The sequence below is a fragment of the Callithrix jacchus genome, chromosome 11 (genome assembly GCF_049354715.1).
Source record: "Callithrix jacchus isolate 240 chromosome 11, calJac240_pri, whole genome shotgun sequence".
NCBI classification, from domain to species: domain Eukaryota; kingdom Metazoa; phylum Chordata; class Mammalia; order Primates; family Cebidae; genus Callithrix; species Callithrix jacchus.
In genome coordinates, this window is record NC_133512.1 from 31,239,451 (window position 1) to 31,258,960 (window position 19,510).

At 35.1% G+C, this 19,510-nt stretch overlaps 1 protein-coding gene across 16 annotated transcripts in view; it reads left to right on the top strand.

Annotated features, from left to right (window-relative positions):
- Window positions 1–19,510, top strand: part of SKAP2 (src kinase associated phosphoprotein 2) — a 432,987-nt gene that overhangs the window by 230,120 nt on the left and 183,357 nt on the right. For 8 of the 16 annotated variants that reach the window (XM_078342524.1, XM_078342522.1, XM_078342525.1 and 5 more), the window contains 2 exons: window positions 2,893–2,988; window positions 8,057–8,164. In XM_078342524.1, the coding sequence (XP_078198650.1) occupies window positions 2,898–2,988; window positions 8,057–8,164 (199 nt within the window). In that variant the 5' untranslated portion in view covers window positions 2,893–2,897. The remainder of the gene's footprint in view (window positions 1–2,892; window positions 2,989–8,056; window positions 8,165–19,510) is intronic. The other 8 variants (XM_035253572.3, XM_078342520.1, XM_009002242.5 and 5 more) reach the window with 2 other exon arrangements.

The window sequence follows — 19,510 nt, forward strand, 5'->3', positions numbered from 1 at the left end:
TCTTTATCCAAGGAGATTTGGGCAGAATTCCTTTTGGCTGTTTTCCTGTACTTTTTCTTCCTTCTTTTCTTTCTCTTTCTCTCTGGTCAATGTAGAGTCACATTGTGAACATAAGCTGTTTTCCTCCTTTCAACCTTTATACTCCTAATTTTATTTACATATGTATGTATTTTAAATGACAGATATCATTTTAATATCACTGTTGGGGAAAAAGTTCTTAAATAAGAGTTAATTCAGATTTATTCATATTTAACAAGTTAGTTATTAATTTCTCTAATACACACAGATGTCTATCATTCTTCCTTACTTCCCTCATAAATCCTTCCCTTCCACTCTAGATAATCTCCCATCCTGAGATTTAACAATACAGATTTTACAGTTTGAAGTCTTTCTTTCTTTTTTCTTTTTTGAGACAGGCTCTCATTCTGCCTCTCAGGCTGGAGGGCAGTGATACCATCTTGGCCTTCTGCCTTCCAGGCTCAAGTAATCCTCCCACCTCAGCCTCTGGAGTAGATAGAACTATAGGCACTTGCCACCATGCCCAGCTAATTTTTTTTTTTTTTTTTTTTTTTGTAAAAACGGGGTTTTGCCATGTGTCTGAGGCTGTTGAGCTCATGGGCTCAAGAGGTCAGCCACCTCAGCCTCCCAAAGTACTGGGATTAAAGGTGTGAGCCACCATGCCTGGCTGCCAATTCTTAAAATTTAAAATTAATTGAGTTGATATAGTTGAAACACTAGGCTGCATAGATCTTAGGATTTTTTTTTTTTTGGTACTTTTTTTTTTTTTGAGACAGAGTCTTGCTCTGTTGCCCAGGCTGGAGAGCAATGGCATGATCTCGGCTCACTGCAACATCTGCTTCCCAAGTTCAAGCAATTCTCCTGCCTCAGCCTCCTGAGTACCTGGGATTATAGGCACATGCCCCCATGTCTGGCTAATTTTTCTATTTTAGTAGAGACGGTTTCACCATGTTGGTGAGGCTGGTCTGGAACTCCTGACTTTGTGCTCCGCCCACCTTGGCCTCTCAAAGTGCTGGGATTACAGGTGTGAGTCACCATACTCAGCAATATATCAATTTTTAGGGGTTAGAATAATTTACCCTGGTAGAAACTCATTTTATTATGGTGGCTGCTAGATACTGAAGCTTGTGTATTAAGCTAATTTTTCAATTGGTATTTATATTCATTTCCATAGAAAGGTATTGTTTTAAAACTTTCCATTTCTTTAATGTATTAAAATACTTTTTTTATCCTTATACGTGCAAGTCTCGATTCCCCTATTGAAGAGATCTGACAAATTGCAGCTTCAGAATAATTATCAATTGGTTTTCTAAATTTCTTAATTTTATTTGTTCTTAGGAAAGATATGAATCTAATCAGCCTGAACACTTCTTGCTTAGGTCCTTGTTATTCATTTGAAATATTGCCTGTTTTATCTAGAACAGATAGTTCCTTCCCTTACTATATCCTTCAAAGTATTGTATGTGACAGAATAACCTAGTATCTTTTTTCTTTCTTTTTTTTTTGGAAACAGGATCTTACTCTGTCACTCAGGCTGGAGTGGAGTGGTGCTATCTTGAGTCACTGCAGCCTCAACGTCCCCCAGTTCCTTTGGGAGGCTAAGGTGGTCCTTTTCTCACTGTAGCCTCTTGAGTAACTGGGATTAGGTGCTCTGCCTGTGTAACTTGTATTTTTTTGTAGAGATGGGTTTTCGCCATGTTGCCCAGGCTGGTCTTGAACTCCTGGGCTCAAGAGATCCACCTTCCAAAGTCCTGGGACTTACAGGCATGAGCCACTGTGCTCGGCTGACAGAATAACCTAGTTTCTAACCTTAGTTTTTTAAGGTTGCAATATTGCCTCATACTATAAAGTATCCTCCCGAATATTGGCTTCATGCACTAGAGTTATGCTATGTGATTATTTCAGCATTGTTATCACATAACAAGGTTATAGGTCTCTTAATGTGACTTAAAATAATAATTTTTTGCAATAAGAATACATTACTATTTGAGTAAATACTGTTATTGACTAAGTATTAACTAGAATTTTCTAATGCTGTATGTACAGCATTAGTACATGATAAAAAATTTTTACCTATAGTTGTAGCTCAATCATATATTAGTCTCAGTTTTCTCAAGAGATGATTTAGGTGTGATTACTTTATTTTTTTGTTTTTTTGAGACAGAGTCTCACTCTGTCACCTAGGCTGGAGTGCAGTGGTGTGATCTTGGCTCACTGCAACCTCTGCCTCCCAGGTTCAAGCAATTCTCTTGCCTCAGCCTCCTGAGTAGCTGGGATTACAGGCATATACCACCACACCCAGCTAATTTTTTTATTTTTAGTGGAAATGGGGATTCACCATGTTGGTCAGGCTGGTCTTGACCTCGTGATCTGCCTGCCTCAGCCTCTCAAAGTGCTGGAATTACAGGCGTGAGCCACTGTGCCCGGCCGAATGATCTACTAAAATAAGATAATGTGAAGATACTTGTACATAGTAGGTGTTTAATAAATATTAATATGTATTCTCAGATTCAACTTCGTTTGTCAAGAAGATTTAAGTTAATCTTGATTAACATAATTCAATTATCAAACAATTTGGGGAGAAATTATAAATTATTGAAAGAAGGGCATATTTATTAGCATTAGTCAAATATTTCATGAGGTTTTTTTTTCCAATTTATAAAACATTAGTATCTACAGTTTTGTTTTGTTGTTTTGAGATGTAGTCTCGCTCTGTCATGCCCATGCTGGAGTGCAGGGGTGTGATCTCGGCTCACTGTAACCTCCACCTCCTGGGTTCAAGTGATTTACCTGCCTCATCCTCCTGAGTAGCTGCGATTACAGGCACTCACCACCACACCCGGCTAATTTTTTTTTTTTTTTTTGTATTTTTAGTAGAGATGGAGTTTCACCATGTTGGTCAGCCTGGTCTCAAACTCCTGACTTTAGGTAATCCACCTGCGTTGGCCTCTCAAAGTGCTGGGATTACAGGTGTGAGCCACTGTGCCTGACCTACTGTCTACAGTTTTGAAAAAGGGGAATGTATTGCTTCAGATGCTACAGCTAAAAGTCTTATTTTCTCTTTTAAAATCTTTTTGCTTTAATTAGAAAAAAATGTATTTAATAGATTTTGCCTTAAGATTTTGTTGATATTTTTAAATATGCATAGATTTACTTAGAAAGCAATTTCCTTTGGCCTTCTCACTCATACTGTTTCTTAAGTTTATTAATGAACTAAGAATAACAGAAAAAGAATAGCCAAAAGTCTGAAGTTTGGATGATGTTTAATTTCCTTTTTTTACCCTTCCTAACATAGTGTGTTTTCTGTTGAAAGATAACTCCACAATGAAATCTTAGCAAATAATTCACAGCTTTTTCCTTCTGCCACCTACCCCCACCATTGGCCTTTTACAAACATGTTGAGCATGTTTGAAATGATGGGACCTATGGTAGTAGAAGTATATTTCATAGGCAGTGCTTGAAAAGTGGTATTCTTATTTTAAAGTTCTGCTTCAGTTTGGTGCCAGAAGTTGTCTTTAGTATTTGCATGATGTAAATTAGCTCTCCTATTGTAGAAGAATTTTGAAGAGAATCTTCTTTTTAGTGACCTATATCCTTCAAAGCCTTAAGAATTAAACTTCCTTGAAGAAATGACAAGTTCGATGCTTAATTATGTATATTTAGCTATATATTATTACTTAAAAATTAGATAAGTGGGCTAAGTAGGGAATTAGAAATTAATTTATTTTTGCTGGAGTAATTTCCCCCCATTTGTCATTCAGTAAGAAGGAATGGTTGTCATTCAGATTTTAGGTACATGTTGAGTAGTATCCCTTATCCAAAATTCTTGGGATTGGAAGTGTTTCAGATTTTGGATTTTGGGATATTTGCACATATATAATGAGGTATCTTGGGGACAGGACCTAAGTGTAGACACTAAATTTATTTATGTTTCATATATACCTTGTAATTTTGTACCATCAGAAAGCTAAGATGTTAGGTATGGAATTTTCCACTTGTGTTGTCATGTTGACAATCAAAAAGTTCTGGATTTTGGAACAGTTTGGAGTTCTGTTGATTTAAGGATGTTCAACCTATGTATTACTTCATTTCATGTTTACCTGATTGTGTTTAAAGTAGGACTGTTTTGAAGAAACAAGTAACAAATTGAGTGAATCAGCTTCAATGGTTGTAGAGATTATGACTGTTCATTTGTTGCTGGGCTACATTTCTAGGCATTTCGGAAAATGTTAACTGATAATGAACCATATCAAAAAGAATGGCTAATAGTAATTTGAACCCAGCTAGTATAAATTTTAACATGTTTTTCAGAAAAATATGCTGCTGTAGTATGATTAAACCTTAAGTTTGTTGTGATGTTTGTTATACTGAAATTATAGGAAGGGAAGTCTTGGATCATTGTCTTTTATTCTGTTAACTTTGAATTGTTAATTAAACTTTTGAAAGTTGTAGGATAAATCAAATGGTTTTCTAGGGAAACAAGAAACAGTATTAATGAGCAACAACCCCATAATTATCCTTGTGAGTACATAACAGGGACACATTCATGTCTTTTCTTTGCGCAATAACTTTTACAAAGAAGTATTTTTAAACTGATCATTAATTTTATTACCACAGAAATGAGATGCAAAATTTATGCTGTTGTCATTGGTACAGGCCCACGGCACCACTGACATTATGTGTGATTGTAATAGAATGGCTGCCAACTAATGATTCTGTAGACATTTCATTTGAGCATGCTTTTCTTTTAGATGTCTGATTAGGCTGTAATGCTTTCAATTATGTCTGTAAATTTTATTGGATACGTTTACCTGATGCCTATTGTTGATTTGGAGTTCAGTTTTCTATTACATAAACACAAGTTGAACATTTTCCTTTTAATTTATAGAAGTCTTTGCAGGTATAACTACAAATACTCAGCCCCTGGGGAGGAAAAAATGCTTTGCGCTACTCAACAGCGACCCCTGTGTTCAGTTAAAACTCCTTATAAGACAGCAGCAGCTTTTACTCTTTATTGGGTTGAAAAAAAATTAGGGAGGAAAAGGGATGGATTGTCACTGGAACAATAGTAAGATGAAGAAGACCATGTTGAAAAATGATGTGTCCTTTCAACTTAATGCAGGTTAAAAAGGGACTATCCCTGTATATATGGCATATAGATTCTTTGCTTTCTGAGTTAATTCAAAGGATTCTGGGGAGAAAAAAATAAGGAAGAAATGAAGCCAATAGCAGTACTCAATTCATTTTGTCTTAGGTAAATATAAATATCACACTGATTTAAAAAAAAATACTTGCAATGAGCTGCAATTCTACATATAACCCAAAAGTATTTTATTTTTATTTTTTGAGACAAAGCCTCCTTCTGTTGCCCAGGCTGGAGTGCTCACAATCTTGACTCACTGCAACCTCTGCCTCCTGGGTTCAAGCAATTCTACCTGTCTCAGCCTCCCGAGTGGCTGGGATTACAGGAGCCTGCCATCATGCCTGGCTAATTTTTGTATATTTAGTAGAGATGAGGTTTTGCCATGTTGGCCAGGCTGGTCTCGAACTCCTGAGCTCAGATGATTGACCTGCCTCAGCCTCCTACAGTGCTGGGATTACAGGAGTGAGCCACCACACCCGGCCTATTTTTTTGTAATAAAAATTAAACCCACAGAGGTCTTTAACATGGTAGTGATCGGTTTGTGTAGAATAAATACTCTTAACTCATATGAAATATTATTGCATTTATAGCTTTAGTAATGAACTTTTGCTATGTATATGTATATTATACATATTTTCTTAAGAATGCTGTTTGCATTTGGGTGTATGTATGTGTATATAAATGCATATATACACATATATACACACATAATAGATATTATCAAAAGATAAATAACTACTTCTAATTTTAAAAGCTAACTTTTAATTTTTTCTGTTTACTTACATATAGAATTTCATATATTTAAGACTGAACATCTGAATTTCTTTCAAAGTCTTTACTACATATTGTTTGGCTTTACTATTCTTTTAAAATAGTCATAGTAGGAAAACATGCCACATGCTAAGTTGTGATGTTTTTGAAGTATCCTAATATTCTTTTTTTGTGCAACATCTTTTTTGTGTGAGATATTGAAATATTTTTAGAAAATTCATACCACAAAAATTCTTAACTTTATTAAGAATGTAAAAATACTGTAACAACTACAAGTAACTGAGAATTTCTTGATTCCTACTGGTACATATTCCATGAACTGTCATAACATGTTCAAAATATTTTTGCTAGCACTTTATGAAGTTCCTTCCTACCTTATGTTTGAAATCAGATCACTCTTTTTTTGTTAAAAAAAAGTTTTTTTTTAGAGGTGGAGTCTTAGTCTGTTGCCCAGGCTGGAATACAGTGGTGCAGTTATAGCTCACCGCAACCTCAAACTCCTAGGCTCAAGCAGTCCTCTTACTTCAGCCTCCCACAGATGTGAATACAGATGCAGGCCACCACGCCTGGCTAATTGTTGTTATTTTTATTTAGTGGCGTGGTCTGGTGTCTAATTCCTGGCCACAAGCGGTCCTCTGGCCTCAAGCATCCTGAGTAGCTGAGATTACAGACATGAGCACTGCCCCCAGCCTAGCACTCTTTTTTGCATAAGGAATATTGTAGGGGATCATTGAGTGTTCTGAAAAGGACTTGAAACATCTCGAAAGAAAGAGAAATTAAGTTCTGAAGAATGAGTAATATTTATGTGTTCCTTAGAATTTTAACTGGGGGAGAAACATCACCGTATTTAGTGTACCTAGTAGTAGAATCCCTAAGGTTGACAGTATAGCCATCTCTGTGTTCTGCCCTTCTTGTCTTAATGAGAGATGTCTCTGTGATGACAATTGCTCATGAAATGGAACAATTATAAAGAAATTGAGAGGAATATGTATTTTTAAAAGTTATTTTGACAGTACTGTCTTGAAAGAGGCTATTTTCTGTACCAAAAATGTGGTAACAAATAGGGTGACACCCATCAAATTGGTGTCAGAGGACACAGATACCCTTTTGGAGAGATAGGTAGCTTTAATCTGTATCTGCCAGGACCTCTGGTTCTAAGTAATACTATAGGCACTCTGTGGTTCCTTTGGGGATTTTCCTTTTGCTTTTTGAGTAATCCTTGAGGTGACTGTTTTTCTGTCAGGTAGAATTCAACAGTCAAATACTTAATATAGAATTAAGGATATATTTTTCTTTGTTGTGAAATCCGGGTGAGAAATGAATGCTATGTGTAACTGGGCTAGCAAATATTTGAGTTTTTTAAAAAATATATTTTAAATGATTATATGGAAAAAATTGAAACCACAAGATCTTGTGAAGACTAATTAGCCTAAAATAAAGAATCAATTAAAAAATCAATCAACCAACCTAAGATTTGAAAATCAAGTAGGAAACTGGACAGAACATTAAAAAATAGTAACATACAATTGAAACTGAAAGTGTCTAGTTTGTAAATTACCCTTGCTTGAATTTTAAAAGATTATGTTAATTTTAAAGCAGTTTTTTTCTATAAAAGATTTGTGCTCTCTAATGCAATCCTGTGATTTTTAATGAAAATACAAAATATTCATATATCTTCAAATTACTAGTTTCTCATCATAATTTTTCAAATTATCAAGTAGGTAAATGGAATTACTTGAATTATGTTTTCTTTTGTGCTTCCTGGGCTTTTGCTGTTGTTGTCATTATTTTGGCTTTGTTTGTTTGGATATATACACTCTGTTTTACCCTGCTTCTGCTTTTTGGATTCTTCTTTGTAGAGGTCATTATAATTTTGGACTGTATCCTTTTGTATCATAAATATGCAGTCATAGAATGACCTTCAAAAACTCTTACTATAAGTTACAATGGCTATATACTAAAATAAGACCTGTTTTTACCTAGTTTTAAAAGTTTTCTTTGTTTTTCCATGAAAATGACTGAATTTAGTAGTAAAATTTACCTCTTTTAACAAAGTAACATTAAGTAATATTGCTTTAAATGGCTAAAGTATAAAAGGCATTTATCTGATTTTTTTTTTTTTAGGTGATATGGAAGATGGGGACGAATATGATGACCCTTTTGCTGGGCCTCCAGACACTATTTCATTAGCTTCAGAACGATATGATAAAGATGATGAAGCCCCCTCTGATGGTATGTGACATTTTCCTGCATAACTCTGAACAATGCTATGTATATAGGTGGTAGTTTTCTGAGAAAGCAGATGAACATAGAGGCTTTGGCTAACTTAACTTTACCAAAACCTTTAAGGAACAGAAGAGCTCTCTCTAGTGGTTCTAGTGAGGTTTTCCTAAGTATGCAATTGCTTCTTTTTCTTGGAAATTTTCTTTACTAAAATTTTTGAGAGAGTGCCTGTATCATCATATGAATATTATTAGTAACAGTTTGTTAGTTAATTTAATATTATCAGATTCTTGCTTAATTTTATTGTACTACTTAAAGCCTTATTGTATTATTTATTTTATAAATAATAAAAAAGATTTTTGATCTACTTTTTCTGAAAACTTATACAAAATGAGTTCATAAAATATTAAGTTAATTTTCTGACATTGCCTTTTCACATTGAGACAGATTTTTATCAAATGTTTCTTTTAATACACATTTTCATTTTTATGATTATCACTCAAAAGTGCCTCATATTACATAGTAATATTGTAATGTTAGTGTTAACTGAATTAGTAATAAAATTATCTCTTAGTAATTTCTAAAAGCTATTGAATATTGCCAAAGTTATGAAACTTGTTTTTTAAGTGTAGTATGTGCTTTCTCTGTTATCGCCATTGAATACATCTACATTATATAAACCTTATAAGGGTAATATATAGTTATAAATTAAGAGTGTATATCAATAAATTAGTCATGCATATTAATTTGTAACACTCAAAGTTTCACATAGACATAGAAATGAATAATACCTTCTGACACTATGTGATGATCAAACTGTGCAGTTCCATCTCTAAATACAATTGCTGAATGAAAATATGCTTCCTGCAACAGAGCACTCCACATTTTATGTTATCCAGATTATTCCCTTTGGAAACATAAATTGTTTTTACGAGGTATAAAATTATGTCTATTGCAGAACAGGGATAAGTCAAGTACATGCATAAGTGATAAACATTCTAACCACTGATTCAGTACAAAACAATCTTTTTTTATATCCAGAACTTTGTACAAAGTGTAGCAATAATAGTCATATCTATTTTATGTTGAATTTTATGCTTTGGCAAACATTTAATTTCTATTTTTAAAGGGAGGGATTTTTTTTTTGCTCTTATATTCACTTTCTATCTTTTAAAGAGATACACATTTTTTTTCTCCACCAAAACAGAGCATTATCCTTTCCAACCTTATCTTCAGAAGTATTTCTACCAGAACATGTTTATAATTGAAGAAATAATATTTTCAGGCAAAACAATGAATTATTATTTAGGTGGTGCTATTTTTCAGACACATTACAATTGCTTTATTTTTCTGTAAAATGTTGGTATATATGAATGTGTGTGTTTATATACACATACAGACAGAATATTTATACTAAGAGAATACAGACACACAGAATATATTCATAGAATATATATACATAGTTTCTTAAAATAGCATAAATATTTTAATATACACGGGAGTGCTATGTGTATTCTTGAAAAATTTGCACCCTGAAAAGAACAATTAAATATCTATGAGAGCCAGAAATCCTCTAGTAGCTTGTTAGAAAAAGTAAATTGTTATTAAATTATAGTGCATTTACATGATTGTGTTTTCTTTTTAAGAGTAAGTAATTTATTATATATTTTTATAATCAAATATTCAGGAAATACACTAAAATATTTTCTGTTGAAAGGTTATTTTATTGATTTAAAATATTATTTAACATTTATATATAACATCAAGTTTTTTGTTAAATATTAGTGCCTATTCATTAGTGTTTAAGCAATTGAGCAAATTAAAACTTTAACCTGTAGTATTAGTCATTTTTGATATGTAAATAATACCATTTTTGATATATAAATACTACTATTTTTGATACTTTCACATTTTCTTCTAAGAATATCATTATTAAACTTAAATTTCAAACTACCACATGGACATTAAATATTCACTATAAAATTTTTTTTTTTCTTTTTCCATGCCTTCCCATGGCACTAAAATATCATCTCAGTTTTTCTCCCTTCAACTTAGATTTTTGTGTGTTCCCTTTCCTTTGATGAATAAATTTCCTTCATTATGTGACCTGAGCCTAATAATATATTAATTACAAAAAAGATAATGCATTTAACAATAAGCATAACCAAATTAGCACAGGTCACCAAGAGGCCTTTTGTCAAATCAGATTGTTGTTTTGTCCTTTTGACTTTTAGCTTATGGTAGGCACTAACAAAGTATCTGAACTTTGATGGATTATAAACTCTAAACATGATATGTATTTTTCATAATGCTAATGTAATTTTCAAGGTACTGAAAAGGTCAAACCTGCACATCTGTATGTGCATTCTAAGTCCATCTTTTGCTTTAATATTTCTTTTTCTCTGTTCCTCTGGTTCAAAAGTTCACTCAGTTCCCAAATGGCCACCTAATTTTCCAGTTATTCCCCCAAGCCATATGTGTTTTGGTTTCTTTATGGTTTATTAGGTACTGTAGGAAAGTAGCATAAGTTATATCTTCTAATGAAATTCAAGCACACTTCAGTGATGCTTCGACTTGATTGCTGGTAGCAATTAAATCACAGCAAGGAGAATAATGCATAATTTCACAAGGTCCAGGCACCACATAGAAATTGAATAGGGATGAAAACAAAACAAAAACAAAGTCTCCAAACCCTGCCAGGTAGGTTGTTTTCAGCCTGCCTTTTTTTTTTCTTTTTATTGGCCAACTGCCTGATTGATAGCAAAATCATAACTTGCTGCATGCTAACAGGCAGAGTTCACTTGTAGGTTATTGTGAGCTGATAAAGGGTTAGATGGAGTTTTGATTTTCACATTGGACCCTGGTACATCAGATTAATGGAATTTCAATGAGAGACTAGAGTAGCCACAGCTTTGTCAGAGAAACAGATGGAAATACTATAGTCATGTCTACTCATTAATACTAGTTGTCTGAAAGGTGTGCTGCTTCTCTATACAAAAGAGTTGATATAATTGATTTTTGAGTGGTACATTGGAAAAAACTACCTTATTGATGACTAGAATTGTAACATAGATGGTGTCAGATTTTTGCATAGCTCATAGCATAAAAATATCATACTTGTAAATTTTTCTTTTCGCTCTTTGGAAATGCTTCTTATGTTTTACATTTTTTTGAGAAGGAGTACATTTTGAGATCAGTAGCTAAAAAAGAGAGAATGACATGCCAAATTACCTTTTAGGAAAAAAGAATGAGTCCGTAGTTTATTTATAAATGATTGCATGATTGTTGTTAGAGTTTCGTTTTGATATTATATTTAGAAGAAAGTATACTTATTAGAAGTTTCATTTTGTTAGCTTTATGCTTGTTTTTTTTTCTGGAAAACAAAAAAACCCAATAGTTTCTAGACTATTGTAGATCACTATTACAAGTTTTACACTATCATGTGGCTGGATATATTGGAGTATTAATATAAATGGTGCATGTCAGTAATCAGATAAAGTTGGAGATAATGAGATTTACAACCTTAAAGAATATCCCTTTCTGTACACGTTAAAATGTTTAGACACTAAGGTGGGTAGATTTAGAGTAGACTTTAGACAGTATATAATTACTTGGGTTTCCATTTTTCAATTCTGAAATCATTTTTCATTCATTTTTGTCATTTGTAAAAGAAAGCTTCTGCCCATATAGCATTGTGGAAAGTCCCTAAGCTAAGGTGAAAGGATTCAGTGAGCTAAAAGACATATATTGGCTCTGCCCATCGCTGATAGGTGGAAGGATCTCAGTGGATGTTTGTTACAAATCTAATTCAGTCCTAGACCATAATCACTTTGTGGATAAAAATCTGGAACCTCTAGGGTGTGAAAATAGGAAGGCTAAAATGAAGCTGAAGATATAATACAGTCATTTTAGAGATACATCCTGGTATCTTTCTAACTAAAAATTTCTGAATAACATAGGTTACTGAAAGGCTGTGGGCATTGCAAGGACATAGGTTTATGTGAAGTTTATTTGCAATGGAACTATTTTTTAAATCTTAGGGATTAACAAAGTCTAAACTATTTTAATCATAATTTATAATATCAAAAATGTTTTTTTGGTATACCTTTCCTTACAAAAGTCTAATGTATAAAAATTTGGATTAATAAAACATGTAAATCATTTTTTTCAATAGATTTCTTTAAAAAGATTGTCTCCAGGATGCATATAAATAATTAGCCCTTAGAAAGTATCTAAAATAGGCTTAGATATAAACCTATTCATGTGCACACACATAGGCTTAATGTACCAGATTTTTGAGGAAGCTTTGTGTGTGTGTGTAAAATTAGGTGTAGCACCAATCACTTCTTATCAAAACCACACAACAGATGTTTTACTTTTCTCTGATATCAGCTGAGTATGAAACAAGGTTTAAAACTAGAAAAAAATTTTTTTCAACAACTTAGCATTTAAGGTAAGTATGAAACAATGTTTAAAACTAGAAAAAAAATTTTTTCAATAACTTAGTATTTAGAGTAAGGTTTTTTTTTGTTATTTTTTACCCTAGTTTCTTTTTTTTTTTAAATTGTACTTTAAGTTCTGGATTACATGTACAGATCTTGCAGGATTATTGCATATGTACACACATGCCATAGTGGTTTGCTGACTCCATCCACCCCCTCCATCACCTACATCAGACATTTCTCCCAGTTACCCCTCCCCAACCTCCCTGCCCCCTGCTGTTCCTCTCCTAGTCCCCTACCCCCCAACAGACCCCAGTGTGTGATATTCCCCTCCCTGTGCCCATGTATTCTCATTTTTTAACACCCTCCTATGAGTGAGAACATGCAGTGTTTGATTTTCTGTTCTTGTGTTAGTTTGCTGAGAATGATGGTTTCCAGATTCATCCATGTCCCTACAAAGGACATGAACTCATCCTTTTTTATGGCTACATATTATTCCATGGTGTATATGTGCCACAGTTTCTTTGTCCAATCTATCATTGATGGGCATTTAGGTTGGTTCCAGGTCTTTGCTATTGTAAACAGTGCCTCAGTGAACATACGTGTACATGTGTCTTTATAATAGAATGATTTATAATCCTTTGGGTATATACCCAGTAATGGGATTGCTGAGTCAAATGGAATTTCTATTTCTAGGTCCTTGAGGAATCACCACACTGTCTTCCACAGTGGTTGAACTAATTTACACTCCCAACAGTGTAAAAGTGTTCCTGTTTCTCTACAACCTGTCCAGCGTCTGTTGTCTCCAGATTTTTTAATGATCGCCATTCTAACTGGTGTGAGATGGTATCTCAATGTGGTTTTGATTTGCATTTCTCTAATGACTGGTGATGATGAGCATTTTCTCATATGTTTCTTGGCCTTATAAATGTCTTCCTTTGAAAAGTGTCTGTTCATATCCTTTGCCCATTTTTGAATGGGTTTATTTTTTTCTTGTAAATCTGTTTTAGTTCTTTGTAGATTCTGGATATTAGCCCTTTGTCAGATGAGTAGATTGCAAACATTTTTTCCCATTTTGTTGGTTGCTGGTTCACTCTAATGATTGTTTCTTCTGCTGTGCAGAAACTCTTTGAGTTTAATTAGGTCCCATTTCTCTATTTTGGCTTTTGTTGCCATTGCTTTTAGTGTTTTAGTCATGAAGTCCTTGCCTATGCCTATGTCCTGAATGGTATTGCCTAGGTTTTCTTCTAAAGATTTTATGGTGTTAGGTCTTATGTTTAAATCATTAATCCATCTGGAGTTAATTTTAGTGTAAGGTGTTGGGAAGGGGTCCAGTTTCTGCTTTCTGCACATGGCTAGCCAGTTTTCCCAATACCATTTATTAAATAGGGAATCCTTTTTCCATTGCTTGTTTTTGTCAGGTTTGTCAAAGATCAGATGGTAGTAGATGTGTGGCTTTGCTTCCAAGGCCTCTGTTCTGTTCCATTGGTCTGTATCTCTGTGTTGGTGCCAGTACCATGCTGTTTTGATTACTGTAGCCTTGTAGTACTGGTTGAAGTCAGGTAGTGTGATACCTCCAGCTTTGTCCTTTTTGCTTAGGATTTTCTTGGCTATGTAGGCTCTCTTTTGGTTCCAAATGAAGTTTAACGTGGTTTTTTCCAGTTCTGTGAAGAAAGTCAATGGTAGCTTGATGGGGATAGCATTGAATGTATAAATTACTTGGGGCAGTATGGCCATTTTCACGATACTGATGCTTCCTAACCTTGAGCATGGAATGTTTTTCCATCTGTTTGTGTCTTCTCTTATTTCCTCGAGCTGTGGTTTGTAGTTCTTCTTAAAGAGGTCCTTTACATCCTTTGTTAGTTGTATTCCTAGGTATTTTATTCTCTTTGTAGCAACTATGAATGGGAGTTTGCTCATGATTTGGCTCTCTGTTCATCTGTTATTGGCATATAGGAATGCTTATGTTTTCTGCCCATTGATTTTCTATCCTGAGACTTTGCTGAAGTTGCTTATCATCTTAAGGAGATTTTGGGCTGAATTGATGGGGTCTTTAAATATACAAGCATGTCACCTGCAAATAGAGGCAATTTGACTTCCTCCTTTCCTAATCGAATATGTTTTATTTCTTTTTCTTGCCTGATTGCTCTGTCTAGAACTTCCAATACTGTATTGAATAGGAGTGGTGAGAGAGGGCATCCTTGTCTAGTGCCAGATTTCAAAGAGAATACTTCCAGTTTTTGCCCGTTCAGTATGATATTGGCTGTTGGTTTGTTGTAAATAGCTTTTATTATTTTGAGATATGTTCCATTGATACCTAGTTTATTAAGGGTTTTTAGCATAAAGGGCTGTTGAATTTTGTTGAAAGCCTTCTCTGCACCTATTGAGATAATCATGTGGTTTTTGTCTTTGGTTCTGTTTACATTTGTAGACTTGTGTATGTTGAACCAGCCTTGCATCCCTGGGATGAAACCTACTTGATCATGATGGATAAGCTTTTTGATGTGCTGTTGGATCCAGTTTGCCAGTATTTTATTGAAGATTTTTGCATCTGTGTTCATCATGGATATTGGCCTGAAGTTTTTTTTAGTTGTCTCTGCTGGGTTTTGGTATCAGGATGACGTTGATCTTGTAAAATGAGTTAGTGAGGATTCCCTCTTTTTGTATTGTTTGAAATCGTTTCAAAAGGAATGGTACCAGCTCCTCTTTGTATCTCTGGTAGAATTTGGCTGTTAATCTGTCTCGTTCTGGGCTTTTTTTGGTTGGTAGGCTATTAATTGCTGCCTCAAATTTAGACCTTGTTATTGGTCTATTCAGAGTTTTGATTTCTTTCTTGGTTTAGTCTTGGGAGGGTGCTAGTGTCCAGGAATTTATCCATTTCTTCCAGATTTACTGATTTATGTGTATAGAGTTGTTTGTAGTAATCTCTGATGGCAGTTTGTATTTCTGTGGAATTGGTGGTAATATCTCCTTTGTCTTTTTTTATTGCATCTATTTGATTCTTCTCTCTTTTCTTTTTTATTAATCTGGCTAGTGGTCTATTTTGCTGATCTTTTAAGAAAACCAGCTCCTGGATTTATTGATTTCTTGAGGGTTTTGTTGTGTGTGTGTCTCTGTCTCCTTCAGTTCTGCTCTGATCCTAGTTATTTCTTGTCTTCTGCTTGTTTTGAGCTTTTTGATCTTGCTCCTCTAGCTCTTTCAATTTTGATGATAGGGTGTCGATTTTAGCCCTTTCCTCACTTCTCATGTGGGCATTTATTGCTATAACTTTCCTTCTAGACAGTGTTTTAAATGTGTCCCAGAGATTCTGGTATGTCGTATCTTCATTCTCATTGGTTTTGAAGAACATCTTTATTTCTGCCTTAATTTTGTTATTTACTGAGTAGTCATTCAGGAGCAGGTTGTTCTATTTCCATGTAGTTGTGCAGTTTTGAGTGAGTTTCTTAATCCTGAGTTCTAATTTGATTTAACTGTGGTCTGAAAGCCTGTTTGTTATGATTTCTGTTGTTTTGCATTTGCTGAGGAGTGATTTACTTCCAAGTATGTGGTCAATTTTAGAGTAAGTGTGATGTGGTGCTGAGAATAATGTATATTCTGCAGATTTGGGGTGAAGAGTTCTGTAGATGTCTATTAGGTCTGCTTGGTCCAGATCTGTGTTCAAGTCCTGGCTATCCTTGTTAATTTTCTGTCTTGTTGATCTAATATTGACAGTGTAGTGTTAAAGTCTCCCACTATTATTGTGCAGGAGTCTAAGACTCTTTGTAGGTCGTTAAGAATTTGCTTTATGTATCTGTGTGCTCCTGTATTGGATGCATACATATTTAGGATAGTTAGCTTTTCTTGTTTCATTGATCCTTTTACCATTATGTAAGGCCCTTCTTTGTCTCTTTTGATCTTGTTGGTTTAAAGTCTGTGTTTTGAGAGACTAGGATTGCAGCCCCTGCTTTTTTTTGCTTTCCATTTGTTTGGTAAATCTTCTTCCATCCCTTTATTTTGCATGTATGTGAATCTTTGCACATGAGGTGGGTCTCCTGAATACAGCACACTGATGGGTCTTGACTTTTTATCCAGTTTGCTAGTCTGTGTCTTTTGATTGGGGCATTTAGGCTGTTTACATTTAATGTTAATATGGTTATGTGTGAATTTGATCCTGCCATTTTGTTATTAGCTGGTTGTTTTGCCCATTAGTTGATGCAGTTTCTTTATAGTGTTGTTGGTCTTTACCATCTGGTACACTTTTGCAGTGGCTGGTACTGGTTGTTCCTTTCCATGTATAGTGCTGCCTTCAGGAGCTCTTGTAAGTTGGGTCTGGTGGTGACGAAATCTCTCAGCAGTTGCTTGTCTGTAAAGGATTTTATTTCTCCTTCTCCTTCATTTGGCTGGATATGAAATTCTGGGTTGAAAGTTCTTTCCTTTAAGGAGGTTGAATATTGGTCCCCATTCTCTTCTGGCTTGTAGGGTTTCTGCTGAGAGATCCACTGTGAGCCTGATGTGCTTCCCTTTGTGGGTAACCCGACCTTTCTCTCTGGCTACCCTTAGCATTTTTTCCTTCTTTTCAACCCTGGTGAATTTGATGATTATGTACCTTGGGGTTGCTCTTCTTGAGGAATATCTTTGTGGTGTTCTCTGTATTTCCTGTATTTGAATGTTGGCCTGCCTTGCTAGGTTGGGGAAGTTCTCCTGGATAATATCCTGAAGAGTGTTTTCCAGCTTGGATTCATTCTCCCTGTCATATTCAGGTATACTGATCAAGCATAGATTAGGTCTTTTCACATAATCCCGTATTTCTTGGAGGCTTTGTTCTTTTCGCTCTTTTTTCTCTAATCTTGCCTTCTCATTTTATTTCATTGAGTTGATCTTCAATCTCCAATATCCTTTATTCTGCTTGATCAGTTCAGCTATTGAAACTTGTGTATGCTTTTGTGAAGTTCTCAAGCTGTGTTTTTTAGCTTCATCAAGTCGTTTATGTTCTTCTCTAAGCTGGTTATTCTAGTTAGCATTTCGTCTAACCTTTTTTCTGGGTTCTTAGTTTCTTTGCATTGGGTTAGAACATGTTCCTTTAGCTCAGAGAAGTTTGTTATTATCCACCTTCTGAAGCCTACTTCTGTCAATTTGTCAGACTCATTCTCCATCCAGCTTTGTTCCCTTGCTGGTGAGGAGTTGTGATCCCTTGGTGGAGGAGAGACGTTCTGATTTTGGGTGTTTTCATCCTTTTCGTGCTGCTTTCTTCCCATCTTCATGGATTTATCTACCTTTGATCTTTGAAGTTGGTGATTTCAGATGGGATCTCTGAGTGGACCTCCTTTCTGTTGATGTTGAAGCTATTTCTTTTTGTTTCTTATTTTTCCTTCTAACAGGCCCTTCTGCTGTATGGGGTGTTTTTCTTAAAATTATACAGGGGTCAGGAAGCTGCTTGAGGAGGCAGTCTGGCCCTTGTCTGCCTGCAGAGGTGCTACTGGGCTGCCTCGGACTCAGCCTGGTTGCTGTGTAGGCTTCCTCTGGCTTTTGTTTACACAGGTGAGATTAGACCCACCTTCGCAGTGGCGGATGCCCTTTCCCCCACTGAGCTCTCGATTGCCCGGGGTCGAGTTCAAACTGATATGCTGGCTGCAAAACTCTCAAGCAAGAGGGCTTCAGTTTGCTGGTCTTTGTGGGGGTGGGACCTGCCAAGCTATATCACCTGTGTCCCTGCTTTCAGCTCTCCCTCTTTCTGGGGGGCAGGTAGATCCACCCCACAGGTGCTCTTGGTGCTAGTCAAAACTTCCGCCCAGTTTTGTGCCAGCCACTTGGGTGCTGGGCTGGCCGGAGCTGTCACTTAGATCTGTGTTGGTAACTTGTGACGCTTTTTAGCCCAATAGGGTTCTCCTGGACTGTGGGTTGCAGCAGCCATGGGAGAAGTGCAGAATCTGAACTGGAGTGCCGAAGGGGTAAAGTCCCTGATCCTCTGGTTAGTTGTACTTCCAGTGCCCACCCTGCCTTGCTTCGTCCTCCTTGGGATATACCCACTGTCCAACCAGTCCCATTGAAATGAACCTGGTACCTCAGTTGGAAATGCAGAGATCACTTGTCTTCTGCATCTCTCTTGCTGGGAACTGCGCTCTGAAGCTGTTTCTATTTATCCATCTTGGTGGAAGCCCCATATCACATTTTTTAAACTTAAAATTATCTTTTGTATTCTGTTCTGAAAAATTTAACTAATTTGCAACTTGCACATATTTTTGCATATATAACATGTTTTAACATTGCACTTTTGTTTTTAAAATTTTGGGGTTATCTTAATATACGAAATTGCTAGCTTATATATGTTTTAGCATTTTAATAACAGTGATTATTTTAGTCATTCTGCTATCTGTGTATAGCACAGTTTCAAGTATTTTTGTGGAAGGGAAGGGATTATAGTTGAGGAAATGAGAGAAAGTAGAGGATATATTTTTAATCCTCAAGGTATATATTGTGCGATTGGGGATATAAAGTACATGGATGTAAAATATTTTTGTGGTACAAAGGTATATATGAGTAATAAAACAGATAGCCATTGAGAATTATCTAACTTTTTATGCAATTGATTGGGAAAATTAATCAGAATAAAGCAGAGTGGACAGATGATACTATAACAAAGTGGGCTAGATACAAAAGATTGCAAAGCTTAAATAAAATTAAACATGAAAAATAATGCATTTTTAATTCAGCAAATTAGCAGTTATTTACACAGTACATGAAGAGGAGAACAAAATACTTGGACAGGGCAATTGGGGATTTCTTATTTTTAAGAAAAATGTAATCTAGATGGCAAGAGAAGATAATCACCTAGAATAAGGTAACTAGCAATCTAAGTTATATTAAGGCAGATTCCAATAATAGTAAATACTACATGCTGTAATATTCAATTGATTTGGTCTATACCAAGGCAAAT